Source organism: Danaus plexippus, chromosome 12, assembly GCF_018135715.1.
Source record: "Danaus plexippus chromosome 12, MEX_DaPlex, whole genome shotgun sequence".
Taxonomy (NCBI): Eukaryota; Metazoa; Arthropoda; class Insecta; order Lepidoptera; family Nymphalidae; genus Danaus; species Danaus plexippus.
Genome location: NC_083545.1, coordinates 6,420,727 through 6,446,329, shown reverse-complemented (window position 1 = coordinate 6,446,329; position 25,603 = coordinate 6,420,727). Strand labels below are relative to the sequence as shown.

Here is a 25,603-nt window from a genome sequence, read left to right as displayed (position 1 = left end):
GGCAGTCAATTCCGCGTCGCGCACAGGAACTCGGCCTTTCGCAGACGACAACTTGGCGAATTTTGCGTTGTGACTTGAGCCTGCACCCGTACAAGATCCAGCTGACCCAAGAGCTCAAGGTTAATGACCATAGACAGCGCCGTGTGTTCGCTGACTGGGCATTAGAGCAGTTGGAAGTTGACGCCGATTTTGGCAAAAAAATCATCTTCAGCGACGAGGCGCATTTTTGGATGAATGGCTATGTCAACAAGCAAAATTGCCGTATTTGGGACGAGACCAATCCACACGAGGTTCACCAAGTGGCAATGCACCCGCAGAAAGTGACTGTTTGGTGCGGATTTTGGGCCGGAGGCGTGATTGGTCCGTATTTTTTCGAAAACGATAATGGTGTGGCCGTCACCGTCAATGGTGAGCGATACCGGTCGATGATAACCAACTTCTTTTGGCCTGAAATCGAGAATATGGATCTGGACAACATGTGGTTTCAACAGGACGGCGCTACGTGCCACACAGCACACGCTACGATGGAAGTTCTGCACGAGCAATTTCTGGACATGGTCATCTCGCGCGGAGGCGACGTGAACTGGCCACCGAGATCGTGCGATTTGACCCCGCTGGACTTTTTCTTGTGGGGTTTTCTTAAGTCGCAGGTCTATGCCAACAAGCCGCAAACCACCGATGCCCTCAAAGTCAACATACGCCACGCCATCGATCAAATACAGCCCGATTTGTGCGCCAGAGTCATCGAAAATTGGACCTTTCGTGTGCGCGCCACCAACCGAAGCCGTGGCGGTCATTTGAATGATGTCATATTCCATACATAATGGGGTCGATAGACCTTCCAAATAAAAAAAAAATTTCGCAAATATCTTTCCTACATGTATTTTTTTTTGCATTTCAAAGATCAAGCGCCCTTAATGGAAAACCCTATACAAAAACTAGAAATGTCCAAAACGTAACTGTCAAACCTACGTCAAGAAGTCAATTAACAGATTTTACCCTTTTTAGCATTACAGGCATTACAGACCATGAATTGAAAAGCACATATTTTGTTTTATTTTCATGTTTTTAGTGTATTTTTACGTTTTCAGTTAATGTACGAGTTAAAAATAAACACGTGAATATGATACTTAATATCATATAAACTTATACCTACAAAGCAACATTTTATAGCAATTTGATAACTTTCATCCACGAAAAATATCGAATAAAGTCCAACAGGTTATGGTTATAATGTTTTACGATTATTTTTATCTTGTCAATTCAGACTTTGTTAAAAACTTTGTAGGTATTTATATTGGTAAAGTTTAGTAAAAGTACTTCTACAATCCACTGATTGAATTGATACATCGAATTGGTAGGAATACAAGTAAAGACAATTACGAGTATAACGATATGTATAGCTGTTTTCACGAATGGTTGCAATTAATAACTTTCTTAATCTTTATCTAAGTCATAGCTATCTGTAATAATATTTAGCGCAAGTTACGACTGTCTGTTTGTACGGGTTGACAAGACTTGCAACATCGAATTAATATAATATTTCAGCCGCCGGGTGTCTGGCAACACTCTCGTTTATCATGACTTCGTGATCGATTGCTCATAAACTCCTTTGAAGCCATTTGTAATAATAACATAAACGATTTATTGATGTTAGCATTTAATTTATACCTATTATATATCACATCTGTGAAAGGATCGCCGCTAAATCGAAATGACAAACTTTAATTATTAAAAGTTTCCACTTACTTGCAATGGAATGCAATAAAACGGACAATAGTAAAAAAAAAGCAATTGTAAAATTCTCATTTAACGAACTTCAAAACCGCACGCTAATTTGAACACTAAAATTAAAAATTTTCTTGTAAATTTTAATAAATATAAATGGCATAATAGTAATGTCGTAAGTTTTCAATTAATGATGTTCCTCAATTGTTATTGATGTGTATTATTAAGATATAAATTACGAGATGAAATGTATGCCGTGTCAATTCTCTGGTTTCTAACGTCGTATGGCAATTTGTAGTTTTATGAATGCCATAACTCATTGACGATTACATTAGAATTTCTTCAATAATTTTGCAAAATAAATTGCAATAGTCGAATACACACATACATTTAACGAATGAATGTTTCCATTATTGCATTCACATTAAAACCTTGTACAGCATTTACGATTGACAAATCACATGTTATAAAGACAGGATAGTAATCTTTTATATTTTTTCATGTTTAAGTATATATAATAAATAGTTTAATAAAATGTGCAATCATAAACTCTATACATAAAGATTATTTATATTAGATTGTAAATAAATGTTATAAAAATCTATTTTTAAATTTTTATTTAGTCTGTAAAGTAATTGCATTTTTAATACGTATCGTCTGTGGCACATTAGTCTTTATTTAACAGCCACCAAAATGAAATTAGAATATTCGGCCTTTTTACCAACTACCTGTGTGGGGAGGAGATAAATTGCAACTATTATTTAAAAATAATGACTTAATTTATAAAATGATTAATGACTTGATTGATGACTTAATATACATACTGTATATAGTTTTCATTGCATATTTTATATGTTACTAATAAGTTATTGTGAAGCTTAACAAAGAGTTAGTTATAACAAACACATCAATTCCTATACTTAACGTGTTTTTAAAACCTATAACATATATAAAATATATTAATGCAGTGCGAGTGCGTATACTCAGAGGTTACCAATATTCAAAGTATCATTATAACGTCATAAGTATTTTGTATATTCGAACACTCAGCCTACAAACCGTCGATTTTATATCTATTATTCCACGTGAACACAACTGCGATGCATTTTTAAAATAGCATAGGCACAACAGATTGAGAAAAAGGTTGCAAGTTTTGAAAAATATCGGCTGAAATAGTTCGATTTTGAGCATTCCTAAACGTAGAACCCTTAGAATGGGTCGGATGTCACGAGGGAGTACCTGCAGAATACAAATATTCTAACACGCATTATGTATTGTTGCATAACAGCTTAAATAACCGACGAAAATATATAAATTGATAATAAAATATCTGACTATAATAATATATTTTTTGTCCATTTCTGTCACAAATACACTATGTACCTGCCGTAGCTGCTTTACGAAATAATAGACGACAAAAAATACCTGTGTTATGGCCTGAGGCTGTTTTACTCAATGAATAAAAAAACAGCCAAGCTTCTCCTTCCGCATCACAGAATATATTTTCGAACTTCACAGGAAACCTCTTTGTGTATATTTTTATGATCCTTTTTAATTATTTAACAAAATTTAGGCAAGGGTTTGTACATATGACATGAAAACAGAAAATAGAAAAAAGTTATAATTGGGTCACTAGCAATACCAATTCCTAAGGATGAATGAATAATCATTTGTCGGCAATTTTTTTTTTTTCCTCTTGTTTATCTATAGTTACAATCATGGTTATACTATTGAATAACTAAAATTGGCTAAATTATAGGCTAAAGTATATATAAAACACAAAATATAGGATATGCAATCTATTCTTCCTTAATTATACAAACTATATATATATATATATATTAGGCATATGTTAAACGATCAGCAGATTCAATCAGTGACAGTTAAATGAATATAGAAAATTGTTAATTTAAATGAATATTTACGTTTACTCAATAAGCAAATGCAACGGAACAAGAATTCTGTTTTGCTATCTTGAAGCCTCAGTAGCCAGAGGCAACACAAAGTTAATTATCCGAACCATTGCGAAAGGGAAGTGTGTGGAATCTATCAAGTGAACGGATCGCTGAGAATTTCCGGTCCACTTAAAAAAATGCCATTTATAAACGATGTATCGACGACGAGGTCTCCGCTATCGGAGGAGCCTTTGATTTGCTATATAAATTATTGCCTGAGAACTAAGCGAATTAAACTTAATTCGTTGTTATTTTTCCGAACAACTATAAAGTTATTTATAATGAAAATTTTACTTCCATTAAAGCTGTGAATTACGGAATTGGACAATATGAGGAATGGATTTAGTAGCGACCGCAAACACTATATACATTTATTTAAGTCAAGTCACGCTTTCAAAATGTCGGCTATTAACATTATTACAATCACGCTTTTGTCTTATTTGTCACAATAATATATTAATAAATTAAAACAAATGATGAATATCTTATTGTATTTAATATATCGTAGAAGATAGCATTGCGATATTATTTGAATACACACGTGTGTGATTTAAATTCCACATTCAACAAAGATGTATATAAATACAATTCCTAAAGTATTTTAGAGGTTTTAAGTAAAATGATAAACTGAGATCAAACCAATGAACATCAATTAAAGTTTAGTTCTACCAAAGATTTATCAATCCAACATTCTATGAAGTGAAACCAAAGCCAAATTAGCGGTGTTCAGTGATGTTTCATCAACGCGGCGCCGCTAATTGCCTTAAAGTTTATACGAACTATTGAGAAACATTCGCAAGATATCGCAAAAACACAAGACTCGATTCTAATACGAGTTAACTGTAAATTTGTGCAAATTATATGAAAACCGTTCCAAAATACCTTACACAGGCGATTAATTATAATAATAGGCAGGTAGTAAATCAGTTTCTACTGTCAATTTAAATTTGACGATAGCCTTGCCTCGTATCTAGAGCTCCTATATACATAATTATAAGTAATTTTTTATCCGTTTTAATGTACTTACCATTGTTCAGTGTTCTGTACATGTTAATATCTAGTGTATAATTTGTATCAATTACAGCATCTCGCTCGTTTCGCCGCGGGCTCACATGCGCCTGCGCACCCGACAAAGCTAATGACACTCCTACACGTTTAGGACAAGAATTCATGTCATGACACGTTATATCTTGTTCTTTATTATGATAATAATTGCATTAATTTTATTAATGTTCTGGTTCAATGTTATTAGAATTAACAGTCGCCTAGTACATGGTGATATTAATGTACAAAAATAATTGTACAACATTATTACCTTTAAGCTCTGCTCATTAATATATTAGTTATACATTTAATTGGTCAACTACATTATAAACTAAGCTTAGGGCATCTGCTTACACATTTTAAGATCTCCTTGTCACATATAATTGCTGTGAAGCGAAATTGTCAACTCATTGAACAGGCCAATTACTATTTTATATAACCAGATGCATTCGTTTTATGTACAATATATTGTAGAGAAAATTTTATGACTTTCTCACATAAAATAAAACAGTTACATATTATGTTCAAATATTATTTTTGTTGCATAGCAAATAAATTGCAACGATTTTTTTTTTATGATAATATAAATTTAGTAATGTACTTCTTTTCATAAATACACATCAACAGCGATGAGAATATTTTTTAGAGTTTAAACAATTCAGTATGACTATTATATTGATTGTGATATGATATTAGATGTCATATAAAAGCAATATAAAATGCTTTCACTTAAAACTTTTCTAAATTTAATTATGAATTCTAGATCTGAAAAAGGCGTAAAAACTTATTTATTACTAAAAGATCTCTTAATTATCTCAAGTTATATCCAATCGTCCACCTTATGTAATTTAAAAAGTAAACAACATGAACATCTCTAATTCTCGATATTGTACAATAGGTGCGGTTCACACAGAACTCTAAAACAACGAGTCACGAAGCAAATATTTCAATCCGTCAACATAAAATCTTTGATATTACTTCGATATCTAGTTAAATATAATTATACATCCACGGTTTAGCGTAATCAATATGATTAAATATATAATTACAGCCATTTCCTTACACGGCATTGATAAAATCAATCGGGCTTGGAATAAATGCGAGGTTTAACAACTATTATTGTGGTCTTTATTGTTAAAACAGTAAAGACGGTAATCTGGTTAGAATATCATCTGGATATGGACATACGAGCTACAGTATTAAAGGCATCAATAATAATAAATCATAATAACAGGTTACTACAGTATTTCGCTCACAAAATTAATGAATGCTCATTATTTTACACTGGAAAGATAAAGGCAAAACAGCTGAATAATTCTTATGTAGAAAGATTTTATAAGAAACAATGAGTCGAACGAGTTCAGAGACGTTTATAAGAGGCTCTCTTTATTTTAAACATGTCTCAAAACACATCGTTCGATAGATATTTAGATTATAGATAAATATAAATATAAATTTAATTTAATTTAATAAAATATAAACATCAATCTTTTGGATTCAAGTTATAAACAAACTGTTAGCAAAATGTATTTCAGATTACACAGTGTGTAATTTAAATTATAATCTACAAATTCCAAGCTAAAGGATACAGTAAAATAAATGTTCTTTAGGACCTGTATTGAACGCTAACTTAAGCCAACTGTCTGGGTGAAAAATGCTACAAGTACTAGCTATTGAAGCAATTATAACCTTATTACACTTTATTCCATTACAGAGATATATGCAGTTAATATAAACAAATTTAATTGAAAACAAAAGATAAACGAAAACGAAGAACAAAACTTTTCGTTGTTTTCATCATGAAAGAAAAGTATTTACGTATACAAATATAAATTCATGTCGTGTTTTATATATATTTTTTTTCTGTTATAAACAAAGAACAAACATTCAAATTTTGTGTATTTCCCAGGATTTCATGTGATGGAATTTGTTATTAAAAAAAACAATGAAATGTAAATTTTCATATTAAATTAAATTTGAAATCAATGAATATTCCGATTTCGTGAATTCGAATTCCTGACAATTTCCTCGGACACTCAATACGTGTAATATTATTGCGACGTGATTTAGGAATTGTGTAAGATTAGAATTTTATTTACACCTGCATAAATCTGATAACCTCTTAAACTATTCCCAAGTTCGTGTAAACTTAGGATTTTCAACCAAACACTAGCAAATTTTATGAGACAAGAAACATTTTCTTACAGATAAATAAGATTTAAGTTGCATATACAGTTATATTTTAATATAATGTCGGACTTTAATATTAAGTTTATTATAAACAATATATAATATTGTAAAATATCAAATTTCAAAGTCGGTTTTCATAATTTTTTTTTAAACCCAAGTACGTTTTATTGTTTCATCTAAGATCCATAATTTACGATACGCTTACATTGAAAAACTATTATTAAGTCATTACCCGAATGTGCTGTTTAACCGCTAACCTATAGTTTACTATAATAATGTTATTGCAATACATTTATGTACGTAAATAATGAAAACAATCCACAAACACAGCGTAAAGTGAGCTAACATAAGACACAATCTAAGATTTTATTGAACCACCTTCATTACTGTTAAACGATGTTATTTATTAAATCCACTGACCTTTTGTTTGTATTTAATTGCTAATGCATAGCAATTCATACATGATAATAATATAGGTCACTTATATTTATTTAATATTAATTCAAGTAAACACCGATAACTTATAGATAATATCTAATAATAAAATCTCATTATTTCTACAAGATCTATTTGCGATCGATTAAGATGCGCTCTGTCCGACCTCCTGTTGAGATTCATTTCAAACGAGACGTTTTTAAACACACGGATGTTGCCATAAAAATAAATTTTTATACCACATCACCATCGTTAAAAGTTATGTCCAAATAGAGATCCGTTGACAGGAGACAGTTCCATCGTGACTCGTGAGTGGAATCAATCGAAGGAGGTTTTTATGTCTTAATATTTGTGTCTTTCTTTTTCAAAGAGTAATATTTACAGTGGAACGTAAACATTACTTTATTCGCCGTCAAAATAAAATTTCACATATATAATGTAATATCGCTTTTCGTGATTTTACTTATATATGTTAATTTTCGTTTCTTTGCTATCATTATTTTCTGAGTACTTGAATGACTTTAAATAGGCTTATTTTAATTTCAGACACGGAGTTATAAGCTTAGATATAATTATTTAGTTTTTAACTAATTTCTTAAAGGATTTCCGGTTCGATGAATGAACATCAAAATCGAATCAGCCATTCCAAAAATGGACAAAGAAACTAAGAAAAGATTTGTTTAATCTTTAGGCCTTAACATTACTTACTCGATATATAACTATTTAGGTTGTCTTATATTAAACGTACTTTTATTTCTGTTAGAAAAATATATAGGTATATAGGATAAAATTATATTGATTAAAACAATTTAATTTATAAACATAATCTTCGGCATCCGTTTACATAATAAGTAAATAACCATCAATACATACGTATTTATTTAATAGTCAAATAATTTCTTGTCATATACAATATACAGAGACGGCCGTTCAAACGGTTAATTATTTATTGTATGGCTGTGAGATCTTACTATCAGATATATACGAGATTTACGTCTATGGTCAACTCATTGCACAGTGTTGTACGACAATAGTTCGCTTTCAATGTGACGGTCATCAAGCCTCCGATTAACCTTTGACACCGCTACAGGCACGACCTCAGCTTTATAAATTGAATACACCAGCCCACGGCGGTTATTTGGTGATGTCGAGTTTCGACACTGTGCAAGATGTAAATATTCTTGATATTAAAAGCGCAAAATGATTCAATATTACAAAACCCTTTAGTTAATCAATTGCTAAATCTTAGTATATGTTAGTTTTTAACTCTTCATGATAGATATATTTTTTTCATTTTTATTTTAAGATATAGACCAGAAAGAAAATTTCAAATGTTTTTTTTTTAATTTAATATTAAATAAATGCTGTTGAATTGAATAACTTAACAAGTGAGACAACTGAACAATTTATAAAATTTTTGGACATAGCATACCAGTCTTTAAATATTTGTCATAAAATATGATTTGCCGTTTTCTGGAACTTTTAATATTTTATTTGGAAAGATTTGTTGCTAATTATAACAAGAACGGACTGGATCTTATTAAATATAAATACCACATAATATGATCAACAAAATACCAATTAACAACTACAGGATCGACTAGTTTGATCATAAAAAATATAATAAAAAAACTCACTGATACAAAAGAAGTAAAAAGCACTTTCACATGAGTCTATTAGATCTGTAAATTAGATTTATTGCCTGTCATTCATAAATGACGACTGGTCTTCATAGACTTTTAATTTATTTCTTAGTTATATCATTCCATTTTTATTTTTTCGTCGCCATTCATAGCGATGATGTCTTTCGAGATCATGAATTTTCAACACGATGATACAGATAATAAATTATAGATAATGTAAATTTTTATTTGTTATTAATTATTAAATAAATTAAGATTAAGAAATAATACTTTTGAATGTATATCAAAAAGGTTACTACTTTAAAAATATTGAGAATAAAATAAAATTTATATTAGCATACCAACTCGATTGATTGATAAATTATTTAATGACAATTGTAATAATATCTGTGCCTCCAGTTTCCACACACCACAAGTATAACAAAACTATAAATCAAAAAACGAAAACCCATTTGTATCCTTAGTACAACTTTAATTTCAACACCCAAATTTCTATCTTATTTTTTTACCATAATAGGGTTTTGGACGTATGTCCTTCAAACGGTCGGTATTAAGATAGACGACGGGAATTCATTCTAAGGCCCTTAATTTATTCAATCCATTAACTAGAAAATTATAGACAAACATTTTATACTCTATGATCCTAAGTGATTAGTGCTAATTAAGTTACAAACGAAATATTTATTTTTATGTGTAGAGGGCATCCATGTGTAAGTTAAATCTTTTCAATGTCCATTATGGCTGGAACTCACACTTAGCTTTGTTAAAAGTCTTCGTCTTATTATTTTTTCTAATTCAATCTTCAGTCTTAAATATTTTCATATAATATTAAATACAATTATTTCTAAGTCGGCGTCCAGACCTGACATATTTCTGTATTAACGAATTTTAAAGCGTGTTGTGTTAATACAGCTTACGGTTCCTTGGGAAACCAAGATCCTCAAAGACCAAACCATCAAGGTCAATAAATATTACGAGCTCACTAACGAACTCACTCGAAATAGGTTCGTCGTGGATTTGTACGCGGTAGAAGTGGGAGCGAGAGGTATAACGGCTCAATATCCCTACAACCTACTAAAAGACTTGGGCCTGTCCAGAACTAATATCAATCCATTCTTGGAAAGGACTTTGGATGCAGCCCCAGTAGGTTCCTTTCAAATTTGGTCAGGTAGAGGAAGAGCTTGGAACGTGGAACCTACCCTGGGTCGCAAGTCCCAAGTACTGTTAAAGTTCATCTCCCTGCAACGCGATGGATCCGGCACCCGCACGGTGAATCCATGGAAAGCTAAGATGTTTTGTCTCATAGTTGTGAAACTTATATACATAAAAATATCTGTGTAACTATTTTTAAAAACTATAATTATTATAAATATACGAACAGGCAGTCGTTCAAACGACCTTGTTTCGGTAATTCTCTTTAGATTCCTATTGTTAATTGTTTAGGTTGGAGAAAGAATAACATCACAAGACCACATGCCTTTATTGTTTTTTTATTCCTCTCATAATGTCCTATTTTATGTCGAATATTCTATGTGCATTTGGTTCTTGTAATATGTATACAAATGTAACCTGCCTTTGGCAGAAAAAAGTTCGTTAATATTTATAGTGTCAACTAGATATTCGTTATATGATAAAATAGCTATAAAAATTAATCCTTGGATCACGGTAACTAATTTTACTATCTCTGAATTCAAATTAATGCTTTTTATGAAAAAGTAACCATCTATTTCAAATTCACTGCAACATCGAATGATATATGAAAGAGATATTCCTAAAACTATGCTGAATTATCTCTAGATGAGAACGGATCCAAACAAAAAAAACAGTACATTTTATAAATAGCAACAATTTATAACTACAGGGACTTATAAAAATATTCTACGTAAGGAATCGATTTTAAGAAAAAAACTATTTGAGGTAAACGGTAAGCGCAAAACTTGTTTTCTTGCTCTAAGCGGCATTCAACACGAGAAAATACAAAAACGCGTCTTCATCAGCCCTTATCCATAATACTTGACTGACGGACTGGACCACATACAAACAGGAAATAACCGCCAACGATCTCGTACACAATATAAACCTTAACAATTTTGATCATAACTGGTGGTATCTTCACTCACATGAGAGTATTATTCAATCACAAGTCATTTACTCCATTAAAAGTTAAATATATAATTACTTAACACATACATACCAATCTACTTTTTATAACACTTATTCTACATAATGGAAACAAACTGCAAGTCATCTCCTGTATTTGTTATAAAACTAATACATTTTGTTTCTTCAAACCCACTCAAGTCATGACCGAGATTAAGTCACATTTAATTTGAATTCGACAGACATCCTCTTATTCATTATGGCATCACGATCTGAGATCCTTATGATTGAATCATGTGTGAATTATTATCACAGCAAAAATAAATTGCGTGAATACTAACAACACTTAAAGGGAATTAAAAATATATTTTTTTACGAACTTTGTAGTGTAGGTGAATGTTTTTTTGTCTGTGCATATTTTTTTTCTTTTAAACCATTATTCGCTGTCAACAGTAAACATCAACCACACAACAAAAACGCCATGTGTTCCAGCATTACAGATAATGTCGGAAACAAAAACGTATCCGTTACAACAGATTGAATCCACATCCGAGGCTCGATCCGAAGTTGATTTTCTAATAAGCCATAAATAATTAATTAATCGTGTGAGTTCCCGACAGTATAATGAGATTGCGTGAAGACGACACAAAAAGCGTTCTTGAAATACGAGTACGGAATTACTAAGTTGCTATTAAGTTTTTAAAGGTACTGCGGTAGGTGATGCTAGTTTCTAGTTACCATATTTTAACGTCCGATCTTTTTACGGAGTTCTGTGAACACACGTCGGATCTTTGATAACGGCCTGCGTTTTTTGTATGAATTTATATGTCAACACTGCGGTGGTCTAATTCTATGTTATATAATAACTATGGAAATCGCTATATTTATTGCGTACCCATATATTGTATATAATAGTAATATTCAAACGTCAAAAATTCGCGAAACACAAATTTTTGGATTTATTATATATTTTTTTAAAGAATGATGTTGAGATGAAATGATATTCATAACTTTACTGTTGCAAGTTTGTTACTTTGGCTGTTTGTGATTAAATTCTACTTGAACTGTCAATCCACAGCTTCTTAACTTTTATCATACTAAAATTACTATGAGAAAACATTGCAGTTATGTTAAAAATGAAACAAAGTGACCGAGTACAATTATACATATATTATGTTTGTGGACCATTATTGTTCCCAATTGATGTTAAGGCTGAACTCTCCAGTCTTTAAATCACAAGCCACTTGGTAGTTCCACTTGTCCGCAGAATTTATTGAGCTGGATTTTTTCTGTGAAATAAAAAACAATCTTATATCGACTGGCACAGGCACGGCACTTGTAGATATTTCAGACACTTTAGTTCAGGAAATTGTACAAGATTTTTAAAGCACTTTAAAATCAATTTTATATCTGACTACCCTCACACTGTGTAGATATAATTAAGACCTATATTTTCCTTGGACTCAAATAACGATGAACAAATGTTCAAAGCTACAGATATTTTTACACTTTTAAAATATATTGTATGATACTGTGTTGTCTTTATAAGTTTGTTTAAAAAAATTACTATCAGAACCACAATTTCCAAATGATTTTAATATATAATTTTGTGAATAGCTTAATACTGTTCAAGTATAATAAACATAACTGTTTTATTATCATATTAATATAATACTAACTAATATTTTAACAGCCTGTCTTGTATGCATGTCCCAAACAACTCTTTGACCAACATTCGGCCAATCTATTGGGCCACTACTGATAGGTTTCCCACCAACTCTCCACACCGACCATATGGCAAAACCATTAACTGGATTTGCATCATTATCTTCATTATCACTGAAAATAAAATAATTCAATTTAATTTTGCACATCTTTGTTTTCAATGTCATTTAATACAATTGAATTTATTGAGATCAAACAAATTTACTATTGCTCATAAAAATGTTGTGTTAAAATCTGAATTGATACAAATGATTTTTATAAAAAATAAATAAAGCTAAAGATATTTTCTTTTCATTAATATTAGCTTTATTAAATACAATCCAAATAGTTGGGATCTGTAAATATTAAAAATATATGGAAATCTAATGTTATCATTAGTGAAAAATTTAATTTTCATGTCTTACATATTCAAATGGTACTAACAACAGATAAATTATTGATAGCAAAAAAAAAAAAGATATGTCTAAGGCAAAAATAATTTAACGGATTGGAAACATCTACCTGTTTTATTTAATTTGGTTAATTATACAATTATCGTGAATCCCAAATAAATAATAAAGAAATAGAATTATTTTACAAAAAGAAGTTTTAAGTCCACTGAGTTTTCACTATGGCTGTATATATTAAACATGTCACAAATATATATATATTTATTTATATTTTCACAAACCTAACTTTATAAGTCCCATCAGATGCGATCGTGGGTTTGAGATCTGACATGTTAAGTTCAATAATTTTTCGCGCCTCCCCACGACATATACACGGGTACTCCCATAGAGGCTGCGCCTCGATATCCGCGTCACTTATGATACGGGAACTCTGGAATTATAATTATATTAGTATTAGACATCAGGCCGTACTGGACATCCAAGGATAAACTGTAATTGGGATTTGGTATATATTATTTATGAAGGTTCTCGTTTAATATCTATGTTAGGAATTGATTTTGAATTAATTAGAATATTTTAATTTCCAATATTACTAAATATGTCGGATTAAAGTTATTTAACTTGAGATTTTTTTTTTGATAGCATTTCTTATTCAAACTTTTTTTGCTACCACTTGGAGGCCATAGGGAAAGACATCACAGAAGAAACTTATAATAAGTTTACTGAAAAAGAATTGTGTAAAATATAGTGTTGGCCGCACCTCAACGAGATTATCGAATATCGTCATATCGATACCTTCGCATTTATTCAATGGTATTCTTATTTTGTGTAAATCTTGAAACTCAACCGGCATAGCCCAGAACTCACAACAATCTGGCATTATGACAACACTATCCCTTAATTTACTTCTATATTTGTATAATAAATATGCAATCTTCAGATTCTCCCATGGCAATATAGCGCTACTGAAATTAGGATCACCTATGACATTTGTTACACTATTCAAAATATCATCTGTGACCTCCGATATGATCTGTACATTTTGTAAATCATTTTCCTTTATATAGTCATTTAAAATTGATATATTCAGATTGGAATTTTCCAGTACATATACAGTTTTAGCTCCCATTCTACTTGAAGCCAGACCAATAAAACTGCTCCCATTTAAGTCTAAAACCACAGCGTCTTTGTGTAAATCTTCCCTCAACTGTGCCAAAAACCTTTTACTTCTCCTACCATCGTTGAGATAGGACACATGTGTTCTTGACAACGCCATATGTATACCACATTCACAGATAGGTCTTTTATAATTTTTGTACACGGTTTTGCCGTCGTCAACATAAAACCATAAGGAGTATTCGTCTTGACAGGACACCAAGGACAGCTCGGAGCCTTTTTGGACGGTTATGTCTTTTGGTAAGTAATACACAGCTTGCATCCAATGGTCGCGCCAAGGGATCGAATCTTGTGGTCTTTCACAGGATAAATTCACATCAGGATGCGCCCACCATGGCGCGCAACTTAGGCATATTTTACCTAAAAAATATTAAAAAAAACTAGTCATTGAAAATTTAACATAATTATTTCAGAATACATACTGAGCTTGTTTATGAAGATGAGGTAAATTGTATTATGTAATAGTCTGGACTTAATAAAATTCATTCAACTTTTAACTTGAGGAAATGTGTCAATGTACAAGTTTCCAGGGAAAGAATTTCAATTCTATCTCTTGCGAAATAGGAAACTATTGTATGAAATAAATTAAAAAAGTTAAAAAAATGTTACAATTCCTGTATTTTATAAACATAGTTCATATATTTCTCATTCAACCCTATGTATGTAAGGATTAATACGCTAAACCTTTATTTAGAATTTCTTATATATGAACACATTAAATTCTTAATTTTAATCTTTGCATGACACTGATAAGATTTTGGTTCATAGCAAAAGAAGATAAGAGAGAATAAAAATAGTTTAAACTAATTTTCGAAGTCAGTTGTCAATAGACATTTTACAATTATAAATTCATATGTTTAAATTTATTAATACCTTCGGTGTCCATATTCAACTCCCACCACATAAAAACTATTTGTGCTATGCCAGTGTTTGTGACAACAAACTGTTGTTTCACTGTTCTGTTTCTGTCGATTGGTGAACGGCCAGACCAATCGTAATAAAAGATTGGTATTTGATCAGACAACTCCTTAAAAGCCAAACGAGGCAGCTGGGAGAGCTGGAGATCGTGAACTGCGGCCGATCCAGCGCAATCTTTCATCTGAAGTTTTACAATAAGAAAAAAAACTTGACTAAGAATAAGACTGTATTTGAATAATTTCAGACAAGACAGGTTATTGGGCAAATATTTTTTGCTTATCCTGTTATACACATAAAGTATCAATTTTAATAAAGCTTTCATGAAAACAAAGCCACAATATGCAATTTCCTGAAGATCAAACCAGAGGTAGCCAGGCAATTTGCATTTAAATTAGTAAACAATTTGTTTGGACATACTATGGAATTTCTTATATTATTTTATATTTTTGCCAATATATCAGTATTTTTAAAAAGTCGTGGTGGCCTGAAGGTTAAAAGGCCCGCCTCTCATACGTGAGGGCGCGAGTTCTCGAAACCTGACAAGTACCAATGTGATCTTTTCCGAGTCATATGTACTTTCTAAGAGTATTTGACACCACTGGCTGGAACACGCTACAGCAAACCTTGGAGTCTAAAAAACCCCAAAAAAGTGCTGGTACAGAAGGCAAGGGGAAAGCACTACAACTATCTCTTCCCATGAAAGTCATCATGTATCACGGATCACTGATATGTGATAACCACGATGAGTCTACATAGTCTCTTGCGACAAAGAAGAATCAGTATTTTACAGCGATCGTGATGAGGGCAGAAAAAATTTAAATACGATCATGTAAATGTGTACTTATGAAAATCTTAAATATCAATATGATTTCCAGTCACACTAAACCTAGATTTAATTTTAAAACATTACTTGTCAAACAATAGTACAAATTTCACATACTTTTAGAGGTGTTCGTAAAATTATTTGTAGATCTTCATCAGCTAAGTCATTAAGTCTATTCCATTTCTGAAGTGTAGGACATTCAACAACTTGAGCATATATTACTGCCGAGTCAGGAATCACAATACAGTCTTCTTCAAGTAAAAATTTGTGTGCATGTGTAAATGTAGAAATTGCACCTGGAAAATAATTTATATTACACAGGCATATCTAAATTTAGTATTCAATAAAACTATGTTAAATTCATAGTATCTGTATTGTGCTAAGTAGCTAGACTGGATCACAGGACCTAATATAATAAACTATAAAGTGATCTACCTTCATTACACTTGAGATCATATCATTATTTAACAATACCAACCAAGTATAACTAATACGGAACACTAATATTATTGAGTGTTGGAAACACACTAAGTGACTCTAATAGCTTTGTTAATACCTTCTCCGATTAGTTCAGTATCAAACACCTCTGTGACTAATATATTAGCTTTTTCCTTCATATCTCCATCTTCTCCCACAGTGAGTTCCGTTGACCTCTTAGGGATAACTTTTATTTTGTGTTTCACTCCATTACATTCAAGGATTTTAATACAGCATTCTGCCATTGGTTTAAAGGCCTCACATGCGACTATACTGTCAGCTCCAGCCCTTGCTGCCATAATGGATAGTAGTCCTGTTCCAGTGCCTGAAAAAATTTAAACAAAACGAAAAATTATTTTCAGAAAACTATTTACATAATCATTATTTTTTATCATAATTTTTTTTGACATGGATCATTTGTGGAAAATAAAACTTACCTATATCCAATACATTAGCCTTCTTGCCAAGATTGTGCATCTTTTCTATTGCCAACTGTAAGGCCCTTTGATACTTCTTATTTCTCTCAGTATCATGCAACATATCAGCGAATGCTGAACGTGCTATCTCCTGGTGATAATCATAATCTTCGTGCTGCACGTCCCATTCCGTACCGCCAGTGATTGGGTTCCGTTTTTGCGTAAATACCTGCATCTTCGACGCTGTAGAGCTTTCTAACCTGCAAAATATGTTTAATTTATTTGAAATCAAATTGAATTTTATAGTATAAAATTCACTGATATAATTGAAATTGATTACAAGCTTCTTATATAATTAAGGTAGTGTAAGCTTTCTACTTTGGGTTCTTACCTCTTAAATATAGACACCACTACAGAAATACGAACTTTAAATAAATATTTAATTAACATGTAACCAGTGCACATAAAAACATTCTATAATATTGAAGCCATAAAATTTTATAATTGTAATAATTGCATAAGCTTTAAATTAATATTATAATTATTATGATCTTTGTAAAATTTCGAGATTTTTTAAAATTTCAAATGAAAAAACATTTCATGCCATACTCCATAGCTCATGTTGGCATTGACAGAATTTATACACTGAAATGAAGATTAAAACACAAAATATTACAAAGAATAATTATAGAAGTTAGTAAGTTTAATTATTAAAAAAACTTTTTTTTCTATTTTTTCTGAATTTATCAGTTATATAATAGAATTAAAATTTTTAATCATTATAAATTGTATAGAATATGTTTTTTTCATTTTTTTCAAAACATTCTGAAGTGCGGCAAGATTGGATTTTGCAGATGTCAGTCAAATAGTCTTTCATTCCGACGTTTTACTATCATGGCGGCCGCCGTAGGCAGGATTTGTGGGGCACGACTTTTGCAAAAATATGGGATAGTGGCTCCCCAGGTACTTTCCGTCTATATATAATCATTAAATATTCCCTTGCTATATTAGTTTCAACTAGGAAAGTGATAACCCTATTTGTAATACAAAATTTTCATCAGTTTTAGTATCGATGGACCTTGTGTATTTCATAATAAAAAGTACAATTTTTACAATTAAAATCGTGTTTAATTAAAAAAGTGGATGCTGCTAGTGAAGAGAAGAAAAGTCATCGTTTAATTTTAAAGAAAATTTCGAGGGCGAAGCATAACCTTCTCAACATTATGTAACAAGTAAAGAAAACTAATGTAATCGTCCTTTGCAGATTTGTCAGCTGTCCACTAATGCTCATGCATGGACTAAGAGTAGGAAATTGGTAAGTATCAATTATAATACTTCTTTGATTATGTTAGAAAGGAAATTTTGTATTAAAATGAAATATAAGTGCTCTTCATTTTCTTTCTAATATTTAAATTTTTAATTGCTGTTTATTTATTGCTGTATTATACATATATCTATTTATTTAACAAAATATAGCAAAAATAATATCTTAAATATATTTTAAAATAAATTATTCTATTGTCACAAAAGCTATGTATTTGTCATCTAAAATACATTACAGTGATTAAGGAAAATATATCTGATAAACAGTTCAACCCACACATGCCAATACATCTGTGACAGAAATACTGCAACTTCTTATCTGCAGTGATTAAAAAACTACATATACACTCTTAAGACATGTTTAATTTCTCTAAAATATGTTTCAAAGTATTTAAACATATCATATTAATATAAGAATCAATTATGTAGACTTAATATTTTAGGGTATTAATAATAAATTGAAATATTGGTTTATGATAGCTTCATTGGTATAGGCAACTGAACTCAAATATCACTGAAGTTGTCTTGATAAATTTTCCACTCAAATTTTAATTAAAGCATAAGTACAAAATTGGAATGTTGGTAAATAATACAAATAACATATAATCATTATTCCAGTGGTTGACCACATTAGGTGTGGGTGCGGGAGGTGTGGGTGCCTTACTGTTTGCATTGGAACAGTCGGTACAGGCTTCAGGCACGGAAGCACATCCCTACCACCAGCCTTGGAGCCACAATGGATGGTTCCAATCTCTTGATCATGCCAGGTCAACTAATTGTTCTAATATCACTCTAATAATGATTCCAAATTCAAATTGTTTAATATGTACCAAACAGAGAAATATTGTGATTTTTCTTAAGTCATTTATTTTGTATTTCTTTATTATAGTATTCGCCGAGGTTATGAAGTTTACAAGCAAGTATGCAAGGCTTGCCACTCTTTACAGTACATTGCATACCGTAACTTAGTCAATGTGAGCCATACTGAGGAGGAGGCAAAGGCAGAAGCTGCTGAGGTACTTAAATTGAATTAAATGTTTTACTCACAGAACTTCAGCTAAATCCAAGGCTCGTTAATGTAAGACTGTCTGTCTGAAAGTTATTAAAATAGTTTTATTATAAGCTATTTAGACAGGATCCAAAAACGCAATATACAAATTATGAAAAACGTAATCTTGTATAAAATAATAGTTCCAGGTCGTACTAGGAATAAATGTGTTTGTCATTAAACTAATTAGAAGTAGTACCATATAATAAATTCCAAAGCAATTAAGTTAGAATTTAACAGTAGAAATATAAATATATATATATGTGTGTGTGTGTGTGTATTTATTTATAAATGACATATGATCTCATATTTATCATTTTCTGTTAAGGTCATGATTAAGGACGGTCCTGATGAGGAGGGCAACTATTTTGAACGTCCAGGAAAACTATCCGACTACTTCCCATCACCATACCCCAATGAAAATGCAGCTCGAGCTGCTAACAACGGTATACAAAAAAAAAAAACACATTATGCAATACAAAATATATTTCAATATTACATTTATTAAGTAGTTGCTTAAAAGCTAACCGATAAAAAAAATCTTGACTTATTTTCTTTGATGTAAAATTAAAAAAATTTACTTGCTTTTTAAATTTCAACTACCTAATGAATTATCTGCATACACAAGTCAAGGAAAATAATACAAAGTGTGTAAATAAGACCATAAACAATAATTTTAATTCCTATTTTTTTTAATAAACAATACATTAGGATATTTAATGCTTTACAACAACTTAACTAATTATTGATGACTTACTTTTCAACTATTAACCACAGAGTGATAACGTTGTTCTGGGGCAGAAATAATTGTTTTTCTGAATGATATGTAGTTATCTTAATCTTTCTACTTAATGTTCAATATTTGTTTAATATATTAGTTACTCTAATATAATGATATTGTCCAATGTATGTTGAACTCTTTCCCCAGGTGCCTATCCTCCGGATCTATCTTTGATAGTGTCTGGTCGTAAGGGCGGCGAGGATTACATCTTCGCTCTCCTGACGGGTTACATGGAAGCACCAGCTGGGGTCATACTGCGTGAGGGACAGAACTACAACCCATACTTCCCCGGTGGTGCCATTTCTATGGCACAAGTTTTGTTCGATGAGGTATTACAACTAACTGCTATTTACCTTTCTAAATATGTAATCAATATTATAATACAATTTTGACCATATCATGCTCAAAATTCCATTATAATGCAAGGAAATTATGAGCATATACAGATGACTGGTATTGTCTTAATATCAAATTTAGGTGTTATAATTTTTTTTTTTATAAAATACTCACACTCTTCCGACCTATCACCCGTCAATAACTAGATTGTCAATAATATTTAATAGCCTATTCGTACATAATGTATAACTAATAACACTATAATATTTTTTATGCCTTGCAAAATTAATGCATTAGCATTCTAAAATCGTACAATATAAATTCATTGAAAGAAATTCATATACCTTGTTTTATGAATATTATTTTGTTTGTCAGCATTAAAACATTACGTTTTTTAACTTCATATCATAAAATGAAACTATACTAACACATTAATATATATATATATATATATATATAATATATATTGGAGATTTATAAGTTTTCTATTAAATGATTCAACAATTGATAAGTAATTAGTTAATGAAGTGATTACAATTGTTAACTCTAGTTGACAAAACCACATAATATAGTAAGACTGAATTATAGTATTCTTAATTGTGAAGATAATTCTAATATTATTATTTTCTCTTTACATTAAAATCAAATATTATGTTTCAATAATTAGAAAAAAAAACTGCTATGATTACCAAAAAAAGAGTATGTATATCAATAGCAACAGTATGATAAATTTGTTATGTTTGGTAAATGGACCTTGTTTCACAATAAAATAAGATATAAATTACATTGTGTTGTTCACTGTTATCTATGGTGTGAGGATGGATACCGAAATCATTGTTTATTGAACTATCATTCTAAACATTTTTAGTATATCTGTGGGTAGAAATGTAGGTCAGAGAGTTGTGTTATTATTATAAGTAATTTCCAGCCAACCATGGCATTATCCATTCCAGTTTTCTCAATAATGTGACATTGACAGAATATACTGCGTAATTTTAAGGATGTATGAGCTATTATAAATTTAAAAAAAGAACATATAAGTTCTAATTAATGACATTATTCCAGGCTGCGGAATACACTGATGGTACTCCAGCGACGGCTTCCCAGTTGGCAAAGGACGTGGCAACTTTCCTACGTTGGTGCTCTGAACCAGAGCTGGACGATCGCCGCCTCATGACGATCAAGGCCATTGGAATATTTTCCTTCCTAGCCGCCATCGTGTACTACTATAAACGGCACAAGTGGTCCACAATGAAGTCCCGCAAACTAGCCTACAAAGCGGTATCTAAGAAGTAAAGAGTAGCGTAAAGGATACTATTTAGACAATTTTTTTTTTTTCAATAGGCAACACTTGTAATAAATAATTTATTTCTAAATCTATGTTTCAATCATGTTACCGTTACCGTTCGCTTGTTGCGAGTATATTATTTATAAAGTGTTATAATAATGTTTGTGTGGATGAGAACACAGATTCAATTAATTCAAGCTGTGCTTGTGATAATCAATTAAAAATAATTTCAGTGTACTGTACATTAAATATGTTATCGAAAATGGCGGAATTTGTCTTTTTTTTTTTTCATAGATTCCTTATTCCCACCAAGTCAGGTTTGGTGAAACCGAAACAATATTACATTAGTCTCTAGAATCTTTAATTAATTTCCTTAATAATATACTGTAATTTATTTCTTTTCATATTTATTCTTATTTTACTCTATCTTAAAATCAATATATTATATTTGAGGAAGAAAATCAAAACTTACTATTAATTATATCGATATGTTAAGTACAAATTACAAAAATCCGTTTACAACTATAATTATTCGCTTGAAATTCATCCTTATATCCTTAGAAACGGTTGAACTCGGAACTTCAATTCATCGTTAAGTGACAGAAGGAAGGAATCGATCGACATACTGCGATATTAGCATACTGTAACGTAGGCGTGTCTTTAGATTGTTTTCGGCATCGCTTGCCGCCACTTTCTTAAACCTCTTTTCCCACTTAAAAATACAACCTTGTTCGATGTCAAAACAAATGGAATGTAACTTCATTACATATCGTTTAAAAGAACAAGCTATTAGTATCTGATTATTTTATTTTCAACTGTTCCGAAGCGTTGTTGATTTTCTAGCAGGCGTGGCATTGTGATTAAGGAAAAACATTGACACTCCACTCAGATACTACAAATGCCTTATATTAGGCTGACAGAAGTTATTCTGTTGAATAACCGAAATTTCTTCTGTTTCGAACTTAAAGGTCAACTTAGAATCTGTAGTACCGTAAAGTTCGTATTTCTTACATATTCCAAAAGAAAAACAGCGAGACAATAAAATTTGTAACAAGCCGAAAATAACGGAAAAGTGAAAAAATATTACAAATTGAGGTTTGCTTTTGCCATACAACTTTGAGCATTTTACCGCTCCCACAAGATAAGAGTGTTTTTTGCCTTAAAAATTGGGAATATTTTGAGAAACTTTTTGCCGTAGGAAAGGATTGAACTTATCTTCATGGTATTTTATGTCGCAATTGTCCTTTCGGTTTTATCTTTTATGCCACTTTCTTTGTGAAATTATAACACGGATTTTTTTAAATTGTTTTATAATTATTTTGCAACCAAACTATCATGAACATAAAACAAAGAATATTTTATCTTTTTTATTCATTTTGAGTCTACTTATAATGATTTAATTAATCTGTTTTCTCCAATTTAGTATTGACAGCTAAGTACTCTAAGCTTCAAGTTTTGACTTTTGACATGTGATATAAATACAATGAACAATACAAAGACTGGTATCAGTCATTAATTATGTATTGCCAATAGAAACCAAAAGTCTATGTAGTAACTTAATGTCTATATATACTGTCCCCTTTAATAAAAAAAAAATATTGGAATATATATAAATATGAATGCAATTGTTGGTTTTTGTCATTTCTGTGAGGCTCATGGACCAAGACCAGTATTTTGTACATATACTACTGAAGACGAACAACACACCACCGAGCCCTCTAAAAATGCGGTACAGTGCAATGGCTGTACTTCTATAGGTTCAGAAATGGTACTAATATCAAGAGATGGCGATACAATCTTTTGTAGCAGGGAATCTGTTCCAAATCCTGAAGTTACCTCTTTTTTGAGACAAGCTGCTTTAAGAAGTATTACTTGTGAAGTAAGATATTAAGAATTCAATGTTAAATTATAAACAAACAGCTTTTTGATATCAATAATAATTTTCTGTAAATGTATCTAAATTGGATCTACATTATTGAATAATTTTAAGGTAAATTGGAGTAAAGAAGGTGGAGTGGTTTATTTCAGTGACACACAAGGAGATGTGCTCAGCTCTACCTTTCAATTAAAGGATACTAGGTCAAGGGGATTGAAAAGGTTGTTCTCAATTGTTGTTTTAATGAAGGATAAAATGTTACTATTAAATATTACACCAGTACTCTCAGAACACATGCAGGTAGTTACATTAAGATAAATTTTGGTTAGTTTGAGGAATAAATAAAAATGTATGTATTAAGTATGCTAAAATGTAAGGAGAGTCTTAGTCCTCTCTATTTTATTCTAGAAAATTGCAAAAGAACTGCAAAATCTAGCTAATGAGGTCTATGAACAAGAACAAAGTATATGCTCTCAAAGAGCTTTAAGGCTTAAGACAGGACGACATGACTTTGGCCAGTCCCGATCCTTAGTGCAATTAACAGGTACTAATTTTGAGCCTAAATATTATAATTGTATATGTGTCCTAATTATTATAATTTTTTATAGGAGATGCAGACATTTTTAAAAAACTCCACTCTCATTTTACACACATCCTCAGAATAGGTGCAGTAACTTATTCTGAAACTTTATATACAAGTCATGGCTTACTTAATAAAATCACTCCACAATTAACTAGCAACACAATATTTCAAGAAAATGCCTGTGTTGTTCCTAATAACAACTGCCTGACATTAAGGGAATTAGAAAGTCTATTAACAAAGGAAGCTTTTAAAAAAGTATTGTATTGCATCTTAACTGGAGTTCATGTAAGAAACATTTTTAAATATTCACTGTAATGAACATCATAAAAGAAAATTAAATAACCATCTCCTTACAGATAGTCATAAAATGTGTTAACTTTGAACCGACAAGAATTATAGACTGTTTATTAAAAATAATTCCTAGTACAAATGTAGATAATAACAGGCCTATAGTCTCAGTTGGTGGAGACAACATCGAAACATATGGTAATTGCTGTATAGAAGAAGTAGAAAATAATGATTTTGTTTGTAAATGGAATGGAAGTTTGCCTGATAAATGTAAGTATTATTGGTAGTAATAAATATGGAATAGAGCTTAGGGTAATAAGTTATTTATATCAAGGCCCCACGTTGATGAGGAGGATAGAAATTGCTATGGATAACACGAAATTAACAAATGCTGTATTGGACCAACATATAAAATCTCTTCAGTTGGAATGGTTGGGGTGAGAGTGTCAACAATCATATTTATAGATTGAAACAATATTATTGTTCCTGATCACTAATATAAGTCTTTTTTTAGGATAGCGAACACAATCAAAATGGCGAAAACAAATTCAGGAAAATCGGATGCCATAAGAAAATTGAAAGTTGTGTTAGGTGTGATGCAGCAAGATGAAGTACTTGTTAACTACTGGTCGTGCATGTTTTGTAGTTAGTGGAAAAGTATGGAAAGAATTGTGATATTTATTTAATAAATTTATAAATGTAATATGTTCTATTGATGACATCGCTCTTTGTATTTTAACATTTTATGATAAACTAATTTTTGTCATTATAGTCATTAGCATTCTCTTGAATGTTGAACACGATCGATTTGGTATCGGGTCGTTAGTAAGTAGTACCTACACATTAATACTGCTCTATACATCAAGCTGGCATTGTCACTACATACGAAACGTATCTCGTTTACTAACTACACAATGCTATAATTTCTTACTGAAGAACTGATAACGCCCCGTGTGTAGTTTGACGATGCCAGCTTAGACTTAGCAAAAGAAGCATATTTAATAATATGCACTTTAGATGTTTTAAACAACTGTCAGTAAATCTATCGTCTGTGTTACGCG

The 25,603-nt window shown here is 31.0% G+C and overlaps 3 protein-coding genes across 4 annotated transcripts; 2 read left to right on the top strand and 1 right to left on the bottom strand.

The window, feature by feature from the left end:
• Nucleotides 1-12,245: 12,245 nt before the first annotated feature.
• On the bottom strand, nt 12,246-17,635 carry LOC116772507 (protein arginine N-methyltransferase 7). Its single transcript, XM_032664725.2, has 9 exons — nt 17,411-17,635; nt 17,041-17,279; nt 16,683-16,928; nt 16,244-16,422; nt 15,259-15,484; nt 13,970-14,745; nt 13,491-13,639; nt 12,775-12,934; nt 12,246-12,384 (listed from the first exon to the last, which is right to left on the bottom strand). The coding sequence occupies exons 1-9, from the start codon at nt 17,482-17,484 to the stop codon at nt 12,283-12,285; spliced, it is 2,151 nt and encodes a 716-aa protein (XP_032520616.2). The 5' UTR covers nt 17,485-17,635; the 3' UTR covers nt 12,246-12,282.
• A 225-nt stretch (nt 17,636-17,860) lies between these two features.
• On the top strand, nt 17,861-22,066 carry LOC116772532 (uncharacterized). Its single transcript, XM_032664752.2, has 7 exons — nt 17,861-17,982; nt 18,284-18,334; nt 18,961-19,109; nt 19,232-19,358; nt 19,719-19,836; nt 20,319-20,500; nt 21,573-22,066. The coding sequence occupies exons 1-7, from the start codon at nt 17,914-17,916 to the stop codon at nt 21,801-21,803; spliced, it is 927 nt and encodes a 308-aa protein (XP_032520643.2). The 5' UTR covers nt 17,861-17,913; the 3' UTR covers nt 21,804-22,066.
• Nucleotides 22,067-23,252: 1,186 nt separating this feature from the next.
• Nucleotides 23,253-25,261, top strand: LOC116772673 (uncharacterized). 2 transcript variants are annotated; one of them, XM_032664932.2, is made up of 7 exons: nt 23,257-23,674; nt 23,786-23,971; nt 24,080-24,215; nt 24,280-24,539; nt 24,611-24,812; nt 24,877-24,979; nt 25,057-25,261. In XM_032664932.2, the coding sequence occupies exons 1-7, from the start codon at nt 23,411-23,413 to the stop codon at nt 25,190-25,192; spliced, it is 1,287 nt and encodes a 428-aa protein (XP_032520823.2). In that variant the 5' UTR covers nt 23,257-23,410; the 3' UTR covers nt 25,193-25,261. The 2 variants fall into 2 exon arrangements, with proteins under 2 accessions (XP_061378273.1, XP_032520823.2); XM_061522289.1 differs by lacking the exon at nt 24,877-24,979 and having other exon boundaries at nt 23,253-23,674.
• The last annotated feature ends 342 nt before the right edge of the window (nt 25,262-25,603 follow it).

Bases quoted from the DNA above. Each gene is read 5' to 3' on its own strand.
- LOC116772673 (XM_032664932.2), top strand. From the start codon at position 23,411: ATGAATGCAATTGTTGGTTTTTGTCATTTCTGTGAGGCTCATGGACCA. The intron at 24,216-24,279 runs GTACTAATTTTG...AATTTTTTATAG, and splicing joins ATCCTTAGTGCAATTAACAG to GAGATGCAGACATTTTTAAA. The intron at 24,540-24,610 runs GTAAGAAACATT...ATCTCCTTACAG, and splicing joins GCATCTTAACTGGAGTTCAT to ATAGTCATAAAATGTGTTAA.
- LOC116772507 (XM_032664725.2), bottom strand. From the start codon at position 17,484: ATGTGCACTGGTTACATGTTAATTAAATATTTATTTAAAGTTCGTATT. The intron at 14,746-15,258 runs GTATTAATAAAT...AATATTTTTTAG, and splicing joins GTTGAATATGGACACCGAAG to GTAAAATATGCCTAAGTTGC. The intron at 13,640-13,969 runs GTGCGGCCAACA...TTATAATTCCAG, and splicing joins TATTCGATAATCTCGTTGAG to AGTTCCCGTATCATAAGTGA.
- LOC116772532 (XM_032664752.2), top strand. From the start codon at position 17,914: ATGGCGGCCGCCGTAGGCAGGATTTGTGGGGCACGACTTTTGCAAAAA. The intron at 19,359-19,718 runs GTACTTAAATTG...TTTTCTGTTAAG, and splicing joins CAAAGGCAGAAGCTGCTGAG to GTCATGATTAAGGACGGTCC. The intron at 20,501-21,572 runs GTATTACAACTA...ACATTATTCCAG, and splicing joins CACAAGTTTTGTTCGATGAG to GCTGCGGAATACACTGATGG.